The sequence below is a fragment of the Phyllostomus discolor genome, chromosome 4 (genome assembly GCF_004126475.2).
Source record: "Phyllostomus discolor isolate MPI-MPIP mPhyDis1 chromosome 4, mPhyDis1.pri.v3, whole genome shotgun sequence".
Taxonomy (NCBI): Eukaryota; Metazoa; Chordata; class Mammalia; order Chiroptera; family Phyllostomidae; genus Phyllostomus; species Phyllostomus discolor.
Window position 1 is genome coordinate 5,325,535 of NC_040906.2, and position 19,327 is coordinate 5,344,861.

Genomic DNA, 19,327 nt, shown 5'->3' on the forward strand with positions numbered 1-19,327 from the left:
CCGAGATGCCTGGATCCGCGAGATCGCGACTGTGACGGGGACGTCTCAGTCCGCGTTCTTATAATGGGGCCGCTGCCTCAGTCACGGCAGGGGAGTTGACTGAGATTCTTCGTACTTTGCAAGGCCAAAGAGCTGCACCCCAACTTTCAAACAAGCAATAGACACACTGAGAGAATGCCGGTCAAGGTCACAGGCAGTGTTCCTGCTGTCCCAGCGTGCCATGAAGCTAACAAAGGTGCTGAGGGCTTTCTCACCACCCAGCCGCCCAGCGCCCCTCGCCAACACCCCCCTTTCATTCAGGCGCGTTGCTGTCTTTCTCTTTCTTATTTTTTTTAAGAGTAGGTGAGATTTCATTTTATAGACCCGTTGGCTGCTCAAGACAAAATGATGCATTTTTAAAATACAGAGCTGTTTTTCTAATCTCGTGTAAAAACCTAAAATGAACCACTCTTCGCAATAGAATACACTCTTCCTTCTTCACATTCAGCTACACATCAACTTGTTATTCTGCGAATCCACAAATACCGATGAAGTCATGACTGACAGCCATAAATGTAGGTCATCATTTTAAAAATAACTATTTAGGGCCCTGAACTCTAGAAAATGGAGCTATTGTTCATTTTCTGAAAGGGCCCAATCAATTAATGCCAGAAAGGCTAAAAAAAATACTATTTCTGTATCTTTTTTAGATGGCTGGGTGAAAATGGTGATCCAATATGCTATACTGCCAACCTGAGCTTTTATTCTAAACACCATTTTTAATGTACAGTAATTCCTTTCGAGAATTTCCCACTCCAAGAATTCTTCCTGACTTCTTCGAAAGCTTCTGGAAGTCTCACTTTACCAGTGAAACCTTCTTATCGAGACACACAGAATAACAATATTACCCAAACGTTCCATTAAAAAAAACAACACCTGAGTCTAGAATTAAATTAAATCGGAGGCAGGTCTGTGCCTGCGGGCACCACAGCCGTGGTCTGGGGAGGAGGCGACAGAGTGGTGACCCCTGGCTGTTGTGACCGTGGCCCGGGCTCGGCCCTGAGCCCCGGGTCCCAGTGCTCTGCGCCCGGGCAGTTCTCTGATCGCCCACACTGCTTTTCAGGATGTATCCGGCCACAGAAACTCGCTGTGCCCGCCAGACTCAGCTCTGCTGGGCCATCCTAAGAAAATGCAATTAAAATCAAGCTTGAAGGGGCCTCGAGAACCCTGGTCTCCTTGCTGAAATCCCAGGTGAAAGATCTGTAGAAAAACACAGGCTCTTCTATTGGTGCTCTCCATCCCACGCTTACTTTGTCTGCAAAATTGGGCCACTTATCAGAGACGTAACTGGTCCCGGCAGAACGCTGGGCCTCCCAAGCTGCAGAGCATGCTGGGTGGCAGGGCTGGGGACACTCGGGAAATGGGAAGCAGTTTCTCACTGCCTCTCCCCCCCAGCCCCGCCCCCGCCAGGGCCAGGGAGCGCAAAGCCCAAATCTGAGCCGGGGCCGAGCAGGCCGTGTCCAGAACTAAGGCAGTTCCCTGGGACCCAAAGGGCGCGGGTGGGGTGGGGGTTTCAGAGTAAGACCGCAAAGTCTTTGACACGCCTTCCCACCAGGAGTGAGGGCGCTGCGGGGGACAGTGCTGCCCAGAAACTGGACCCGCACTGCAGCGGGCAGGCCCGAGGAGCTGGAGAGACCGCTGGGACCTGCCCTGGAGCAGAACCGCAATGGGGCACAGCCCCCCCAAGGCACTCCGAGGCTGCAGCCCAGAGGCCCTGGGCCCACTCCACGTCAACCCCGGGAGGCCCCATCTGTCCCCCTGCTCCTCTGTGCTCAGGCACGGGAATGGGGACCCTCCTGAAGGGTCAGCGGGTCTGTCCCCTCTGAGCTCTGGAAGGGGCGGCACAGCGGGCAGACCCGGAATCCAGAACCGCGGGGCTGGGACCTGCCAGGCTCCCGAGGGCAAACACGAACATGTAACTTCTCCTCGTCTGAAGCTGCGAAAGCATCGGTCGTTTGTCAGCTCCCTGGAAAGCAAAGAGCTAACTCATGTACCAATCCATCCTTTCTTTAGAAAACTCTGACTCTCTAAAAAGGAACACGAGGAAAAACGGCAGGGAGTTTTGCAGCCCTGGCTCGCGCTCCTCTGCTGTGGGAAGGGCAAATGCCCTATTTCGTGTGGTGACACTCCACCTGCTGGGTACTATGGATGGTGCCGGCGGTACCCAGGCGCACGCAGCCTGAGGCACATGGCATCAGCTTTCCAGCATGTGATGGGCCCGATCGCTCGAGCGGTTCTCACAACGCCGTGTCCAAGACACTCAGGCAAAGCACCCCGATTCGGGCCAACTTCACATTACCTAGTTTTTCTCGCCTTTCTGGAAAATGAACATCTCTGGTGAAAATGACTCATCATGGAAAGTCATCAATTTTTGCTAAAAAAAAATTAAGACTGGAATTCCTACTTTGAAGTAAAAAATGGAAATGCTTTCTGAAGAATGGGCACTCCGTGCTGCTAGTAGACTAGTTCAAGGCAAGTTCAGGGGGAAAGTAAAGACGCTAAAACAATTCCTCCCCCCACATGGCGGTGCCCTAACTGTTGCTGCAGTCACGTTGGCACAGTGCTTGGGTTCGCTTCTTCCTCCCCGTCTCAGGTACCTGACACGCAGGACGAAGCTGAAAAAACACCAGCCTTCCTGGGAAGCGAGCCTCAAGGAATCCAGATAAAAATGATTGCAAAGCACTTCACAAATATTTAGACATTTAAAGTCCTCCTCCTCTAAGCTGTGGAATTCTCTCCATCTCACTACTTAAAACTTCAGGTGGCAAAGCTGATATTTAAGAAATTTTGATCCAGCCCTGCCTGGGGCGGCTCAGTTGGTCAGAGCACCTCCCACAAAACGAAAGGTCACCGGTTGGATTCCCAGTCAGGGCACATGTCTGGGTTGCGGGTTCTATCTCTGGCCTGGGCACATGAGGGGCAACCAATTGATGTTTCTCTCTCACAGGAGGTTTCCCTCCCTTTTTTCCTCCCTCCCTTCCCTCTCTCTAAAAATAAAATAAAATAAAATAAAATTTTTAATCTAGATGATTCACCTTTGTGACTTTGTCCATTCTCCCTCTGGGATGAGAAGGAAGTTCAGGAAAACGGGCATCCGGGATGCAGTCCTCAGGGCACTGACCTTCGGGGGCCAGTCTGAGGAAGAGGATTCTCAGGACAGCGAAGGCCGCTTCTTAATGCTGCTCTACACAGCTAAGACAGCTGCAAGACCGTTACCAGCTTCTCATTACCTGGACGGCTCGCTCCCAAATAAACCCTCTTCTCCCCACCTCGGTTTCTTCTGGGTGCATCCAAGTCTGGTCCCATTTCAACACCCCTGCCCTGGCCTCCGTACTCCCTGCCCAAGACCTTCCCCGCTCTACCAAGACATTCTACTAGAAATGCAAAGCTGAGTTCACACCCTTCAACTCGTACCTTCAGCTTTACCCTGAGGAAGCTGGGGTTGGGATGGAAACCACACGCACAGCGCCGCCACGGCGACCGCAGACGCCGGGGGCCACACTGCCCGTTCAGACCTCAGCTGCCGCACATGTGGCAGCGAGACCGAAGGCAAGGCACTGGACCCGTTTGGTGAGGGCTTCCTTAATTTCTTCGGTGACAGCTTTACTGAGATGTAATGCACACACTGCAGAATTCACCCATTCGAAGGGTGCATTTCAGTGGTCTTCCGTATGCTCAGAGTCGTGCAACCGTCACTACAATGACCAGCAGGACACTTCCTCCGTCACCCCCCAAAAACCCTGCAACCGTTAGCATTCACTGCCATCCCCCATCCCCTCCCCGGCCCTAGGCAAGCGCTGGCCCGCTGGCCCGACAGACTGCACTCTTCTGGACCCTTCGTACGAACGGAACCACACAATATGCAGCCTGTGGTGACCGGCTTCTCTCACTTAACACCATGTTTTCAAGGTTCAAACATGTTGCCACGTGTGTCAGTGATTCTCTCATTTTTTATTGCCAGAGAACGCTCCACTGTGTGGCTGCACCACGTCTTTTCTATCCGCCCACCAGCCAGTCGGTGGACGCTGGGTTCTTTGCACTTTCTGGCCATTCTGAGTAACACCAGTGAACCTCCGGGCACGGGTGGCCGCCTAGACGTGTTTGATTTCTCTCGGGTGTACAGCTAGGGGGTGTCCAACCTGTTGGTGTGTCTGGGCCCCACTGGAAGAGTACGAGTTGTCTTGGGCCACACAGTAAATACACAAACACTAACAAAAACTGATGAGCCAAAAAAAAAAAAAAGGATTTTAAGTAAATTTGATTTTGTGTCAGGCTGCAGTCACAGCCATCCTGGGCTGCATGCGGCCTGCAGGTTGGACGCCCTGCAAAGAGAATATTTTTTTAAAGATGTTATGTATTTATTTATTTATTTTTTAGAGAGGGGAAGGGAGGGAAAAAGAGAGAGAAACATCAATGTGTGGTTACTTCTCATGTGGTCCCCACTGGGGACCTGGCCTGCAACCTGGGCATGTGCCCTGACTGGAAATCGAACCTGCGATGCTTTGGTTCGCAGCCCGAGCTCAATCCACTGAGCTATGGCAGTCAGGAGGATATTTAATGATATTAGCAAAATGCTCTCTTCATCTGATAAAAGTATAAAACCACACACATATATACGGGCAACTACCCTCTTTATCGTAAACACTGCATCCTTTGGGGTGTGTGTATGTGCACAAATGCATTTCTGTGTTCTCTAAATCGTCTACAGGGAACATGATCAATTTTATAATCAGGAATGAAAAAGTGATTTTTTAAAATGTTATTAACATGAGCATGTTATTCTCCTTAAACCTTTCGAAGGCGCCCTTCGCCCATGGGCCCTCACTCACACGTGCCACCACGGCCCCGCCCCTGGCTTCCGCTCTCCAGCAACAGTGCATCCCCTCCAGCTTCCCAGACCTCCGGCCTCCCGCTTCCGCACCAGCCGTTCCCTCTGCCTGGGGCTCCTGTCCTCGTCTGCGCCACAGACTCCATTTTATTGATTAAAGCTCCAGCTTGGGCCCTCGCTGGTGTGGCTCAGCGGATTGAGCGCTGACCTCGAACCAAGGGGTGGCCAGTTCAATTCCCAGTCAGGGCACATGCGTGGGTTGCGGGCCAGGGCCCCAGTAGGGGGTGCATGAGAGGCAACCACACATTGATGTTTCTCTCCCTCTCTTTCTCCCTCCCTCCCCCTCTCTGTAAAAATAAATAAATAAATAAATAGAAATTTAAATTATGTTTAAAACTCCAACTTGGGGGAGGGGATACAATGGGACTAAATGATAATAGAAAAGAATACAATAAAGATTAAATTTAAAAAAATTAATAAAACCTCCAACCTGGCCAAGAGAAGTAGGTCTCGGCCTTTTCTTTGGATCCCTAATTCCTAGCACGGACCTCAGTTTAGTGCGTGCTGGCCTGAACTGCAAATGTTTCCGTGGGACGAGGAAAAGAAAGGAACGTTTGTAGTTACCTGCTATATTTAAATGTACTTGCTTCAAAGCACGCTGAATAGGATGAGAGGTGACAAGTATTTGCAAACATTTACAATGCTAACAGCTATCAAGCACTTACTATGTGATGGATGTTTTAAGCAAGTTTGACGTGTTAACTCAATCTTCGTATTATTCCTATAAAAAGGTGTTATTATTAACAGAATATGATTTAGTGTGTAAATAACTTCTTTTAGAATCTTAACACATCGGCGCCATTACGTTCACGCTGAGGAATGCTCTTTAAAGGGGTACTAAAAATAACCATGGGCCAGGCTGGAAAAGTCCTCATTTCACTGACAACTGTCACTTTGTATGGAGCTCGGGGAGGAAAACAGATCGGCTATGCAGACGCCACGGTGCGGGCGCAGCGGCAGGGGCCTGAACAAACCCTGAGGGCTGTAAAAGCAGAGAGAGGAGCTGCAGCTCAGCCCGGCTGGGCCCGCCTCGGGCGAGGCCTGGGGACTGCACTCGGGCAGCCGGAGCCTCCAGAGGCTGCGGAAGCTGAAGAAGACACGGGTCACGGGATCCCAGGGACAAAGGGATCAATTAGGAGAAGGGAGTCCTGTGCTTTGGAGTCGGAAAGGAAGCAGGTATTAGACAGCCAAGTGGCCTACATTTTTCACTAAATTAGAACAAGTACCCGCTTCATAATTCCAAATGTTGTATTCTTTTTATGAAATAACTTTTGATACAGCCCTGGCTGGTGTGGCTCAGTGGATGGAGCGCCAACCTGCAAACCAAAGGGTCGCTGGTTCGATTCCCACTCAGGGCACATGCCTGGGCTTCGGGCCAGGTCCCCAGTGGGGGGCATACTAGAAGCAACCGCGCGCTGATGTTTCTCTCCATTTCTCCACCCTTCCCTCTGTCTAAAAATAGATAAATAAAATCTTTAAAAAAAATAACTGATACATTCCTGTTCAGAATAAAAGGAGACAAACGTCTTTAAAGACCAATAGGCTCTGGGAAACCAGCCTCCCAGGCGTGGGTGACTGCTGCCCCACCCTCCCCGGCCAGCCAGTGCCCTCTTACACTCTCGGAAGCGTCCTGCCAGGAACTGCAGTGTCAAGATAGACGCTGCACAACTCCACACATTTGCTAAAAATCATTCACTTGTACGTGTTCATGGTGTGCAAATTACACCTCAATAAAGTTGTCTTTGAAAAAGGCCCAATTTGAATAACAAGTCACTTGGTCCAAATGCTGGGGCCTCAAGGCCCTTTAAAAGTGGTTGAACATCTTCTACTAAGAAGGGACAGTTATTCCAAGGAGTTCTCTTCCAAAAAGACGGGCACTTTTTCCCCCCTAACAAAGCTTCTAGCACACGACACAAAAAAACGACCTGAGCCGGCCTCAGAGATCCATCGGCACAGACACCCACCCCTACGGGCCTCGGCACGCCCTCCCGCTGGCGCTCTGTACCACGCAGGCACGGACAGCGCCTTCCCCATCGCCCGTTTCTGCGGGGCGGTCTAGGCCGGCGCGGTCCTCCAGCACCACGGCGCTCTCCCTCGGCTTTGAAAGGATACATATAAGGCTAAAAGCTTCGGCGTGTTGCCAGCTTTAAAAATGAAAGCCAGAAACTTTTCCAACTTCAACTTCAATTCTGGAGTCCAGGAGTCCTGAAGAAAACAAGGAAAATAAAATAAAAGCTCAATCGGGAAATGTCAACAACATCGTCAAGCTGTGCCTTTAGGGTGAAGTATAAGCAAGACCTGCTGGCAGAGGTGAAATGGGGGTTTCAGGACCACCGACCAGTTCATCCACCGAAGCGCCGAGCTCCCACGGCAGGAAAAGGAAACGGAGTTCTTTCATGAACAGGGAAAAAGAATCCTGCGCGTGATTTGAATACTCCGTGTGATTTAAACCCGAGCACGACAAGCAGCCTTATTAGGCCGGATACCGGGAAGCATGCGGGCCAGCTGAGGCTCACACGGTGCCAGCCAGCACGCACAACAGTCACTGAGTCACTGACGGTCTCCCGAGGAGAGGGGCCGCTTCCACGGACCCCTCCTCGGTGAGGGAGAAGGACAGCGCCTTAAAGACCCCACCATGCCAAGAATCACGGGGTACGTGAGTGTGAGTTGTCCCTTGAAAAGAAGGACTTGTCTCACAGAGGGCTCCTGGGGAAGGAAAAGGGATGAGGTAAGCAGTAAGAGAAGAAAGGGTGACGAGCGGCAACCCTTCTCAGGGTGTCTCCCTGAGCGTCTTCACACAAAGGACCCTGCCACCCAAACTCAGAAGTCCCACCGAACCGAAGCTGTTTACCCCGGAAAATTCCCATCTGCTGGCCCCGCCTCCCCCAGCCCACACACCCTCCCACCCTCCCCACCCTCCCCTCCTGGCTGGGCAGCCTCACCCCCCTCCCGCCCCACCCAGTCTGCCCAGGGTCTTCCCAGACTTCCGAAAACAAACTGCCAGATAAACAAAGTCTGGTATTTTAAAAAAGACTTTGTCATTCCCTGACACGGCATGACAACTTTATTTATGATGTGTTGTGGGCTGGACTGTGTCCCCTGAAAAGGTGCGCCGAGGTCCCCATCTCGGAACGTGAGGTCACCGGGGACGGGGTCCTGGCAGGCGTGACCAGTTAAGAAGCGGCTGGTCTGGAGCAGGGCGGACTCCTAGTGCAACAGGAACGGGGTCTCTGCGAGAAGGAGGCAGCTTCAGACCCAGACACGGGGAACAGACACCACGTAAAGGCAGATCAGAGAGACCCGGCGTTAGGCTGCCACAAGCCGAGGAACACTGGAAGCTTCCAGAAGCCGGAACAGGCAAGGAAGAAGCCTCCCGGAGGCCCAAGGAAGAACGGCCCTGCGGCCAGAGGCGTGGGTCTCGGACTTCTGGCCTCCTAGGCTGGGAGACAACACAGTTCTCCCTGTTTAAGACGCCCCGTCTGTGGTCCTCCGTTAGGGCGGCCGCAGAGAACCAACGCACAGTTGGGCTCTCTGTGCTCAGCTCCAGGAAGAACCTCAGGGAAGGGCAGCGACGTTGGCCAACACGAATCAACACAGGTGAGAAAACAAAGCCGAACAAATATTCGGTGTCCCTGGACACTGAAGTGAAATGACGCGATCCTAAAGGCAAGAGAAGGAGGCGGCAGTCAGACCGCGGGCCGGCTCCGAAGTGGCACCTGCCGTGGGAGCTGGGAGACGCAACAGGGACACCTGCCGCGGGCCGGACGGGGGAACTGAAGGGAGGGATCTGCAGCCGCAGGAGAGGTAGAGGAAGGTACTCAAGGTGGGGCAGGAAGTGGTCCCAGACGGAAGGTCCTCAGTGCGAGACGGAGAAGGAGCAGCGCACTGGCAGGTGTGAGGGTGAAGCTGTACACACACCGATTGCATAAAACAGCAAACAGTTCTAATTTGTGGCATTGAAGTAAATAACTGAAACATTTGACAATGATAGCACAGAAACTGGAAAGAGGATGAACGAGGTTAATGCACCCCAAGACCCTTGCAATGGTCAGGAAGGGAATGAAGACATGAGCACCTGAGGTTATGGTGCACACGCACTGAAGTACCTACGACAACCACTAAAAGGGCGCGGTGGAGAGCAGCCAAAGGGAAGGAATGGAGTAAGCCGACTCCACGAACACCAATGCTCTCTTGATTCCTGAACGCAGCCGCAGCCTCATCTAGGCCCCGCCTGCTTCCCTGGCTGCCGGCTCCACCTCACCTCACCGTGAGCGAGGCTGCAGCCCCACTATTTCACAACCACAGGTCTTCACTCTTCACTGTGAGAACACCCAACGTCCTTTTTTTTTTCTTTAAAGATTTTATGTATTTAGGCCCTGGCTGGTGTGGCTCAGTAGATTGAATGCTGTGCTGGCCTGCGAACCAAAGGGTCTCTGGTTCGATTCCAGGTCAAGGCACATGCCTGGGTTTCAGGCCAGGTCCCCAGTAGGGAGTGTGTGTAAGAGGCAACCACACATTGATGTTTCTCTCCCTCTCTTTCTCCCTCCCTTCCCCTCTGTGTAAAAATAAATAAGTGAATCTTTTTAAAAAGACACACATTTAAAAAATAAGTTATCTTTAAAAAAATAATAAGCTCTGGCTGGTGTGGCTCAGTGGATTGAGTGCAGGCTGCGAACCAAAGCATCGCAGGTTTGATTCCCAGTCAGGGCACACGCCTGGGTTGCAAGCCACAGCCCCCAGCAACCGCACATTGATGTTTCTCTCTCTCTCTCTCTCTCTCTCTCTCTCTCCCTCCCTTCCCTCTCTAAAAATAAATAAATAAAATCTTAAAAAAATAATAAAGTATAACAAAAGAGATATAGGCAAACCATCTGATGGAAACAATAGTACAAATCAGGTAGCCAAATGTATGCCAAGTAAGTGAGAATTTTAATACAAATTATCAGTAAAATACATATGGCCAGTGATTGTGCAAAATACTCTAGTTCTTTCTCAGGCAACTTATTGCCAATATGCCGAATAAATTATCCTTGCAATACTGAACACATTCACACGAAATGCCTTAAGATGTTGTATATTAAAAAGTTATGTGGGTCTGGATTAATAAGTCTTGGTGAACCAAAACAAATCACGTTTTATGGCACAAGAAAAGTTGTGGAAGCAAGGTATCCAAATAGTCTTTAACTGCAACAGAAGCCCATGTTGCCCATTTTTAGTTTTTTGCTGCTTCATTCAGAAACCACCAGCTCGAACAAGGCACATGGCTGCTGCGTGGGGCGGGACACGCGGCCACAGGCTGTCACTGACCTGGAAGAGCTCCTTGAACGAGGGGTGCACCGCTGGGTTGGGGACAAAAGGCAGGGCATAGAACGGGAGGAACTCGGTGGTCTGGCTCAGCGCCGCCCCTCGGGTCTCCAGGTAGGTCTTGAAATAAGAAATCCTTTTGTCCAGCTCCTCTTTGTCCTACAAGGAAGGGAAGACACCCGCTGAGGTCCCCTGCCTGATGCCCAGTCCACCCCTCACCCCAGACCCTCGCTGCAGGCACGTCCCGGGCTGCCTCCCCACCTGGCCTGGTGGGGGTGCTGTCTCGTCATTCTAATGTCACCCCCGATCCACCCCTTTGTGACACTGTCAGTAGGTTAGCACAGGTCCTCGGGCGGCAGGCCAGGCACGGGGAAGCCACTAACCAAGCACACGTGGTCGAATGCCAGCTGGGCCCCGCTCCCCCGTTGTCACCTGCTCTGCACTCAAGGCCTCTCCTCCCCTCTTTCCCCAGCCCGCGCGTCCCCAGCCCCGCCCGGGGAAAGGCTGCAGAAGCTAGATTCAACTTAGCGCTCAAACCGACTTGCACAGCTAGGCCTACATTTCCCCACCGTTTATGCCTGAATTTCTCGTCTAATATATGGTCTAATATGTGGTCTCCATACGTGTTCTCTCAGACATACATGTATGCATACAAATGCTGAGTTTTCAAACACTCGAGGTATTCAGGAAAACAACACAGCTTACACAGAATCGTTAACTCTCCATGTAAGTCAGAAAAGAAACTGGGAATGGGGTGCAGCACCGCCCGTCGGACACAGACACGAGCCCTCCCCCCACCCCGTGGGACGAGGCAGCCGTGAACTACAGTGGTGCTCACTGGCGAACAGCAGCCGCCGCTCCCCCCAAACGCGCCGCTGGGACCGGCCGCCACCCCCGCGGAACCTACCGGCCTCCCCGCGGAGCGTTTCAGCAGGTAGATGGCAAAGTGGATGTGGAGGTAGAACTCCAGCTTCCGGGCGAGGGCGTCGCCGTCTCGGAGGGCGCTGGGGAGGTGCTCCTCCCACAGGCCGAAGAACGCCTTCTGGTCCCCGCTGTCAAACGCCGCGAGGAGGTCCTTCTGCGGGGAGCACGGCAGACGGGCGGGCCGTCACAGGGTGCCCGTTCCCCCAGCACGCACAGCTCTCACAACCCTCCCAACGCCCCGGGGACCCCATCGCTGCGGGGTCTCCGAGTGAGAAACACAAGCCTCCTTCTTGAAGCTAAGGGACAGAAAACGGGAGATCCAGGGGGCCTCAAGCTCCATAGGCCGAGGTTCCTGCAGACCGACCCTGCCTTCCCACCCCTTTGCAGGTTCGAACCTGGGCTTTGTCAGAAACAGACGGGACGTCTGGGGCCCCGGAAACAGCTTGGCTCGGCGGCGGCCAGAGGCTGGCAGACGGAGCACTCGCAGGCACATGAACGCCGTGCAGCCGCCCTCCCGCCTCGCTGACCCTCGGGCCTGCTGCAGGTAACACGGGCGGCGGAGAGCCGCCAGGCTGCAGCGGAGCAAACCGGCTACCTCGGTAGCTTGCAGACAGCACAGTGCCGAGTGCCCCTGCGGCAGGAGCTCACACACTGACCCCATCGAACCCAGGCCTGGGAGGTGGCATTGCCATCTGCCCTGTTGCTGGAAGCACAACAAGCTGAGATGGCCGGGTGGGGAGCGGTCACCCAGAGGGAGCCTGGGCTTCCCAACTCGCCACGCAGTAGCTGAAGTAAGAGACTTTTGCAGAAAGGAGGTGGCAGTGATCACGTCAGCTGCCTCACAAGAAGAACGACAATGGAGCCATCACAAATCCCTGCTGCACGGTTTTTCGGATTTAGGTACAAGGCAGAATTGAAAGTTCTTAACAGTCCCGATGGGGGGGGGGCCAGCAGCTCAGTGTCCAGGTGCCCGGGGCCCGGAGGGGCTCTGGGCAGAGGGCGCAGCCCTGCCTGGAGCTCCATAAGCCACTCTGACGGCGCCCCCACTCACCGGTGCCCCATGCCAGGCTGCGAGGGAGCCAGGGACCAGCGGCAGATAGGCAGTTGTGGTGCCCTAACTTCTATCTGCTCAGCGGGCCTCTCAAGACAAGTCTCAAATTTTTCTTGGAAGTGGGCATATTGAAACGAGTTAAATTTATGAAAATACTGAAATCACGCAAAGCTGAAATACACAGCCTCCTCAAACACTATATTCTCCCATCCCTGGATGCAGCCAGGGTGAGCTCACACCTAGAGGTCACAAGTGGGACGGCAACATCACACAATGGCTGAAGCGAGGACTTCTGAGGTCCTTCCAACTCCGAGAGCTGAGGACCGTCCACCACCTGCCCTCTGCAGCCCGCTCGTGCTCACCGAGCTGCTCAGGCCAGGACGCTGCCCCGGCAGCAGGACCTGCCCCGCCCCGGCCTCCCGGAGCTGGAGTGCAGGCACTGTGAGGGCAGAGGCCGGGCTCCGGTTTGTTCACTGCCGTGTCCCCGGCACTGGAACTGGCAACCTGAGACACCTCACGGTGGGGGTCACGTCCGTCTCGGTGTGTTTAAGCCCCGCCAGGTGTGCCCTCTGTCTTCTTCCCTTGGAGCATCTGTGAAGGACCTGCGTCACCACCCCCTGCCTCGGCGGGGTGCAGAGCCGTGAGGGCCCCGCTACTGATCCACACCCCAACACCGAGGACTCTGAAAGTGACCGGGTCTCCAGAAAAGATCCCACAGTTCTCAAACGGCAGCATTTTTTTTTACAACAGAGATTTGAAAAAAAGGAAACCCTTACCTGGATTATCAGCGACCTGGAGTCCCGCAAAGAGCCACCTGCTGTTTTACATAAAGGTTTCCCCTTTATTTTGCATTCTTTTGAAAATGTTTTCGAGGTCTCTTCAAATTCAGCGAAATCTAGATACTGTAAAAGAAAACACAAAAGCATACAGAGCTCTCTGCTCTAACACCCGCAAAGCAGCTGCAACTGTGCTGGTTCGGTATTGGCCCCGATTGCCACTGGGGTTAAGGGGCTGTCACTTTGGTGGAAGTAACCTGGGACCCAGCTTGGAATTCACTTCTCCACGCACCCACTAAAAGCCTAGAAAGACAGTGACTCGGAAGATGTTTCTTTACAGAACCAGGTTCGCTCTGGGGAGGAAGCTGCGAGCTCCGTGGTTCCTTATCACGGCTAACAGGGAAGAAATCTCGGGCTCAGCAGTCTGGAAAAGTGAGTGACAGGCAGGCAGGGGGGAGGGCAGCCTGATGGCTTCGGCTCTGGTTGGCCCCTGGGACTTTGTTACTTGGAACAGAGGGACTAGAAATAACGCCTGTCCCCGAGAGAATAAGTCATTAAAAGGCGGGCTGTGGCATCGGCGAGCGGTCCTCAGGCAGGCAGCACCACGGAGCCCCCTCTCCCCTTTGTCCCCACCCTGCGCTCCGTGGCCGTGCGTGACACTCTGCCCTCCCTCTGGTCTGCTAGTCACACCTCCCTGTTTCTGCCTCCCCTACCTGTGGCCACCTGCCCAGGCCCTCTCCACAACCCTCCCCGGGGACAGCACTCAGAATTCATTCACTATCCTGCCGACAAATGCCAGCCGCACACCAAACGCAGTACAGCAGTCTGACAGGCGTCAGGGGTGGTGGGTCCTGTCCTTCAAAGGCTGCAGCGTGGACACCTAAGCGTCCATTCATAGGCACGAGTTCAGTACTCGGGAGGCTACCACTCAGGGAAAACTACAGCATTCAAAAGTGTGAGGGTCACACAGGGAGATGTTCAGGCCACGTCACTGCTGACAGGTGAGAGACAGGCTACAGAACAACGTGCGTGGCACCATCGCAGTTCGTAAAACAAACTGCAGACCCGGGAATGTGTTCTGCACACTCACAGAACAAAGTCTGGAAAGGTGATGTGCTGGACCATCAGCTGCGGTCGGTCACTGCAGGAGAGGGGCAGGAAAATTCGATTTTATACTCCCATATGTTTGACTCTTTTACCCTACCCACGAGTTGCCTTCACAATGTCCTTCAAAAGGACTCTAAAGAAACCAGCTGTAAGACGCCAGTTTAGTTACGAAAACAAAGCATAAACACACGGAGAGTAATTCTGTGACGGACCACACAGACACGAACGCAAGGAGGCGCTGCAGAACGGGCTGCACGGCAACGCCAGCTTCACGAGTTGTCCGTGTCCTTCCCCGCGACCGGGGTGGGGCACACCTACCTCTTTCACTAGTCCAAGCAACTCGGATTCGTGAGCCAGGATATCCCCCATACTGCAAGGCTACCGCCAGTTCTCGCAGCAAAAATCTCTGCAAAGCCAAACAAAAGCCTTCGTTTTAACCATCTGCGAAGCCACAAAAAGGCGGCTGCGCTGGGCAGGACGGCGGCCCCAAAGGCACCCCATCCTCGTCCCAGGAGGCTGTCACTGGGTCGTATGACAAGGCCAGGGGGAGTTAAGGCTGCAGATGGCATTGAAGTTGACCTTAAAGTGACCTTAACATGGGGAGAGTAGCCTGGGCTATCGGGGGCCCACTGTAAGCCCAGGGGTGCTTACCAGCAAAGTGGGGAGCAGGAGGGGTAGGGCTGGAGTGGTGCACAGTGAGGAAGACTCGGGCAGCCACTGCCTGCTTTGAGGGTGGAGGAAGGGCCAGGAGCCCGAGAATGCAGGAAGCTTCTAGAATCTGGAAGCCCTGCAAACGCCCTGACCTGTGTTCAGCGAGACCCATTTCAGACCTCTGACCTCCAGAACTGTAAAACAAGAAACCCGTGTTGTGTCAAGCCATTGCGTTTATGGCAGTTCGTACAGCAGCACCAGGGAATGGGGGGGCTGAAGTCAAAGGCAGTTCCTTCCTCTGCGTAAGCAGTGATAGGAGGTTCTTTCTGCGTGTAAAATGACGTGGACAAAGACTGGAAGGTGGCGTGAACGAGAAAGTCAAAGATCGCCGCTGAGACCGAGGAAGGTTACGTTTCTTACTTAGGGTTTTCCTATGTGCTGTGATGTGGCGTGTGTAATCCAAGTAGTCAAGGCCGCACAGTGTATTTAGAACGGAACAGAGTTTACAATAAGGTCAATTCATCCACTTTGAGGAAGGCTAGGCATTAGAATTAATCTGATGTAAATAAACGGTCACTAATCCCTTGCTCTACACTATCCCAAGCAGGAATATCAAACGTTGACAAAATGCCTGCACGACTTTCGGTTTTCTCCAGCCACTTCCCGAGTCTGAGCTAGGCTCATCAGAGTGCAGTGACTCCAGAGCACAGGGAAGAGAGAAAACAAGTGGAGCAGTGGCGGGGCTTCGGAGCTAAGCCTCGTTGAGAAGGGGGAGGGGAGGCACATAAGGGGCGCTGTGCCCGGTGGAAAAGCTGTGGGGTCGAAGGCCGGCCCAAGAGGGCACATTCAAGGGAGCGTGAGAGACAGAAGGTGGTGGTCAGAGCGGGGGGTGGGTGCTTCGAATCTAAATCTTGGAGAGGGCGCAGTACCAAAAAGTTCATGACCACACAGGGGGCGGATGAGGACGATGGAGAGAAAGATGCCTAAGAGTAAGGAGGACGGAGAAATGTGTGTGGCCAGGATGCGGAAAACAAAAATAAAGTTGCAAAAGTGGAGAGGCAGACAGGGAGCCAGGAGCTCCAGTCTTCAAGGAGAACAGCTGTGCCCCTCGTAGGGGACGGCCTCGAGGAGGGGTGGCCCGAGGGAAAGCCCGTGGCATGTACTTCAAAGGAGGGCAACGGTGATCTGGAAGTAGCGATGAGGAGCAGGGAGGACAGCGCTCCCCCCACCCCCACCTCCAGGCCTGCCAGATCCAAGGGGCCAGGAGAAAGACAGCTACTCTGTGAGGACCACCCACTGTCTCACCTTTCCCTGGACCCCCACCCCTGTCCCTCTCCCTGCTCCCTGCCACCACTGCCCCACGTTGGCCCCGCCAATAGTGAACTCCCAGCCACTCCCCCAAATGACATGCTCTTTCTAAGCCGTCTGATCGGTGACCTCCCCCCACCTCCCAGGCAAGCTCGGTTCATCATACCAGCTGCGTTCAGACCTGACTCCCTTTAGGAAGTCTTCCACGAATCCTTCCCTTCCACCCCCACCAAGGCAGTTCTCTCCCCTCTGGGGTACCTCTGCACCCCGCACCTACTTATGCTGTTACACGCATCGCCCTGTTTACCAAGGCAGGGAGCTGCATCTGAGTTTTGTATCTCTGGAACCTAGCAGAGTTGGCGGGACAGGCACCCAAGACATTTAACGAATCACTGAAGCCCAAGCAGAGGAAACAGCATTTTTGAAGGTCCTGGAAAAGGGAAAACTGTTGTTTCTGGGAACTCGAGCTCCTTCCCCCCTCGGGGACTTTGTACATACTGTTCTCACTGCCTGGTGACAGTTTCCCCATCTCTTTCTTCACCCGGCAAACCCCTGCACCCAATAAACATCACTTCCTCGGAGAAGCTCTTTGGGACCATCCTTTGACCAGGAGTCTGCTGTGACCTGTCAGTGCAGGTGAGCCACTCTCGGCTATTCCACGACTCTTGACCTTCTCAGAAAAATTTCTCTAAACTCTTAAATAACAATAGGTTTATGGAAGGTTTAATGTATGCCACTTACGTGCAAAAAGGTTCGCATTTAATTTTCACAATAAACCTGAAAGGTGAGCATGATTTAAATTCTCCTTTTACAGATGAGACAGCTGATGCCCCAGGAGGTAGAAGTGCTCTCAATGACTCAGCGAGGACGGGACAAAGCAGGAATATCAATCCAGACCAACCTTAACCACTACACAGCATCACTCCAAGTTCAGACCACCTGATTCGGAATCCCCTGCAATGCTTGTGCAAATGGAAATTCCTAGCACCACCCTAATCTTACTGAACAAACACTCTGGCAGGCACGATGCCCCCAAATCGTTTTAAACAAGCTCTCCCGATGACGTTTATGCACATTCAACTTTGAGAACTGTTGCTCTACTTTCTGCAGAAACTAGAGAAAACTTCTTCACTTTGGAGCGTTGTAGTGGCAGCTTCAGAATTTCCGTATTATAGGGTTTGTGACTAAGGGTAAGGCTACGGGATGGGTCTGGAAGAAGAATCTGCATAGCAAGCATCTTGCTTTTGCTTAGATTGGATGAAATCTGGATCTAACCGGGGTGTCTGGGAAGGGAGATCAGCTGATGGAGAAGACGGAGGGGGTGGAGGGCGGATCGAGAAGTCCCAGGCCACCCGCTCGCGCCTTCACTGCCAATCTGGAGGACTTGGGGACCCCTCCAAGCGTAGCCCGCTGCAGCAAAGATCAGGGGCTACTGGAGGGAAGTAGCTGGGCCTGTCCTCGATACGTCCCGGTGGCCGCCTGGGGCCCACGCCGCAGTGAGAGCCCTGGACCGCGGGAGAGAAGCGGAGGCTTCCTGCAGCGGCTGCCAGGCTGTCGCATCGGGGCTTTTCCCCAGGCGAGGGCTCAGCAGAGCCGCGGCCCTCGGGCCCCACCGCTGCTCCTCCCGCCCCGGGACGGCGGGCTCGGCGGTGGATCAGCCGCACCGGGGGACGTGCTTACCTGCAGCTCCGCCGCTAGGGCCCGCGCCTGCCAGCCGGGCGGCCACTACTCCAGCCGTCTCCCTGGCAACCGCTGCCGCCGGCTTGGTGCCACGTGAGGAGGAGCAGCCAATCGCGGGACGCGGCGGGCGCGGAGCATCCTGGGAGGAAAAGCGGGAACTTTGGGAACCCCGGGGGCGAACTTTCTTCGGGGAGGAGGTACAGCAGAGCTGTCCGCTGGAGGTCGCACGTTGCGCGTCCGCGTCTCCGCTTCCACCCTCCACCGCTTTGCCTTCGTTCATTTCCACTGACGTTGCTCTTGGCCCTGTTCCCAGCCCTCTTCCCAGCCCTGGGGATGAGCCCGAGCAGCTCAGCCGCTAAGGTCAAGGAGCTCGTTGTAGCCCAGGGAAAAAGACGGGATTCGTTCTTCCCATTTTACTGGAGTGACCCAGGACTACTTTAGAACCAAAAATGTCCAAGACCTGCCTCAAAGCTCCAAGCATCAGGGTTCCATACCGTAGCAGCAATTTCCAAAGATCTCAGAGGAACCCTTTCTCCCCCCACCCCCACGTGGTACTTGGATCTTTAGAAGTAAAACGAAAACAAATCCTACCTCTCCTTGCACGTGGTGTTTTTGAACTGAAGTCGCTCAGCTCTGGGCTGGAGGCTGGGGAGGTGGCTAGAGAGGGAGAAAAACCCTTCCCTTCCAGACGTTGAGGCTCTGCGGTGGGAGCCTCTGTCCTTCCACGTCCAGGTTTCCATCTCCACGCATCCGGGCGGGTGGAGACATGGAGGAGGGCATGGAGAAGGTAGGTGAGCCTGCAGTTGAAGAAGCCCTAAGATAAGTCTGTGGCCACCGTCCCCCGAGCCCCCAGCCCCGCCCAGCCCTTTCGAGTCTGCCTTCAGAGAAGAGCCATATTTAGCAGGAGGAGACATCCTGTCCAGGTAACATGTATTGAAAAGAATTTTCGTGTTCATGATAATAAAAGTTAACATTTGCCCTGGCTCGTGTGGCTCAGGGGACTGAGTGCCAGCCTCCGAACCAAAGGGTCGTCGGTTGATTCTCAGCCAGGGCACATGCCTGGATTTCGGGCCAGGTCCCCATTTGGGGATGTATGAGAGGTAACCACACACTGATGTTTCTCTGTCTTTCTTTCTCCCTCCCTTCCCCTCTCTCTAAAGATAAAATAAATAAAAAATAAAAATAAAAGTTTAACATTTATTGTCAATTCACTGTGCCTGGCGTTGACAAAGTAGAGGATACCCAGTTAATTTTTAATTTCAGATAAGTTTTGACATGAGTATATCCCAAAGATTGCCTTACTTTTTTGCAAACAGAACGTTATATTGTCCCGTATAATATTTGCCAAATATGGTGACTGTGTGTGCCAAGCATTTCGATAAGGAATTGCACAGATCATCTTAATTCTCATACCACATCTATAACGTGGACAGTGTTTTCACAGTTTTACAGATGAGCAGTGTTGTTCTGTATCTGAGCCTTGTGCTCGTGGAGAACAGTGATGGGTAAAAAATACCTTTTTGTTCTAGGAAGTGGTTTACCAAAAGGAACTACCTTTCCTTATGTGGCCTGGGTAAGGCTCGCTGCCCACTCAGCATA

At 53.3% G+C, this 19,327-nt stretch overlaps 1 protein-coding gene across 1 annotated transcript in view; it reads right to left on the minus strand.

The window, feature by feature from the left end:
• Window positions 1–18,234, minus strand: part of ARMC9 (armadillo repeat containing 9) — a 106,066-nt gene extending 87,832 nt beyond the window's left edge. Inside the window, exons 1-7 of the mRNA XM_036022727.1 lie at window positions 17,729–18,234; window positions 14,408–14,495; window positions 12,983–13,108; window positions 11,139–11,309; window positions 10,235–10,390; window positions 7,040–7,132; window positions 3,075–3,099 (exon numbers count right to left, since the gene is read on the minus strand). Of these exons, the coding sequence (XP_035878620.1) occupies window positions 3,075–3,099; window positions 7,040–7,132; window positions 10,235–10,390; window positions 11,139–11,309; window positions 12,983–13,108; window positions 14,408–14,458 (622 nt within the window). The 5' untranslated portion in view covers window positions 14,459–14,495; window positions 17,729–18,234. The remainder of the gene's footprint in view (window positions 1–3,074; window positions 3,100–7,039; window positions 7,133–10,234; window positions 10,391–11,138; window positions 11,310–12,982; window positions 13,109–14,407; window positions 14,496–17,728) is intronic.
• Window positions 18,235–19,327: the final 1,093 nt, after the last annotated feature.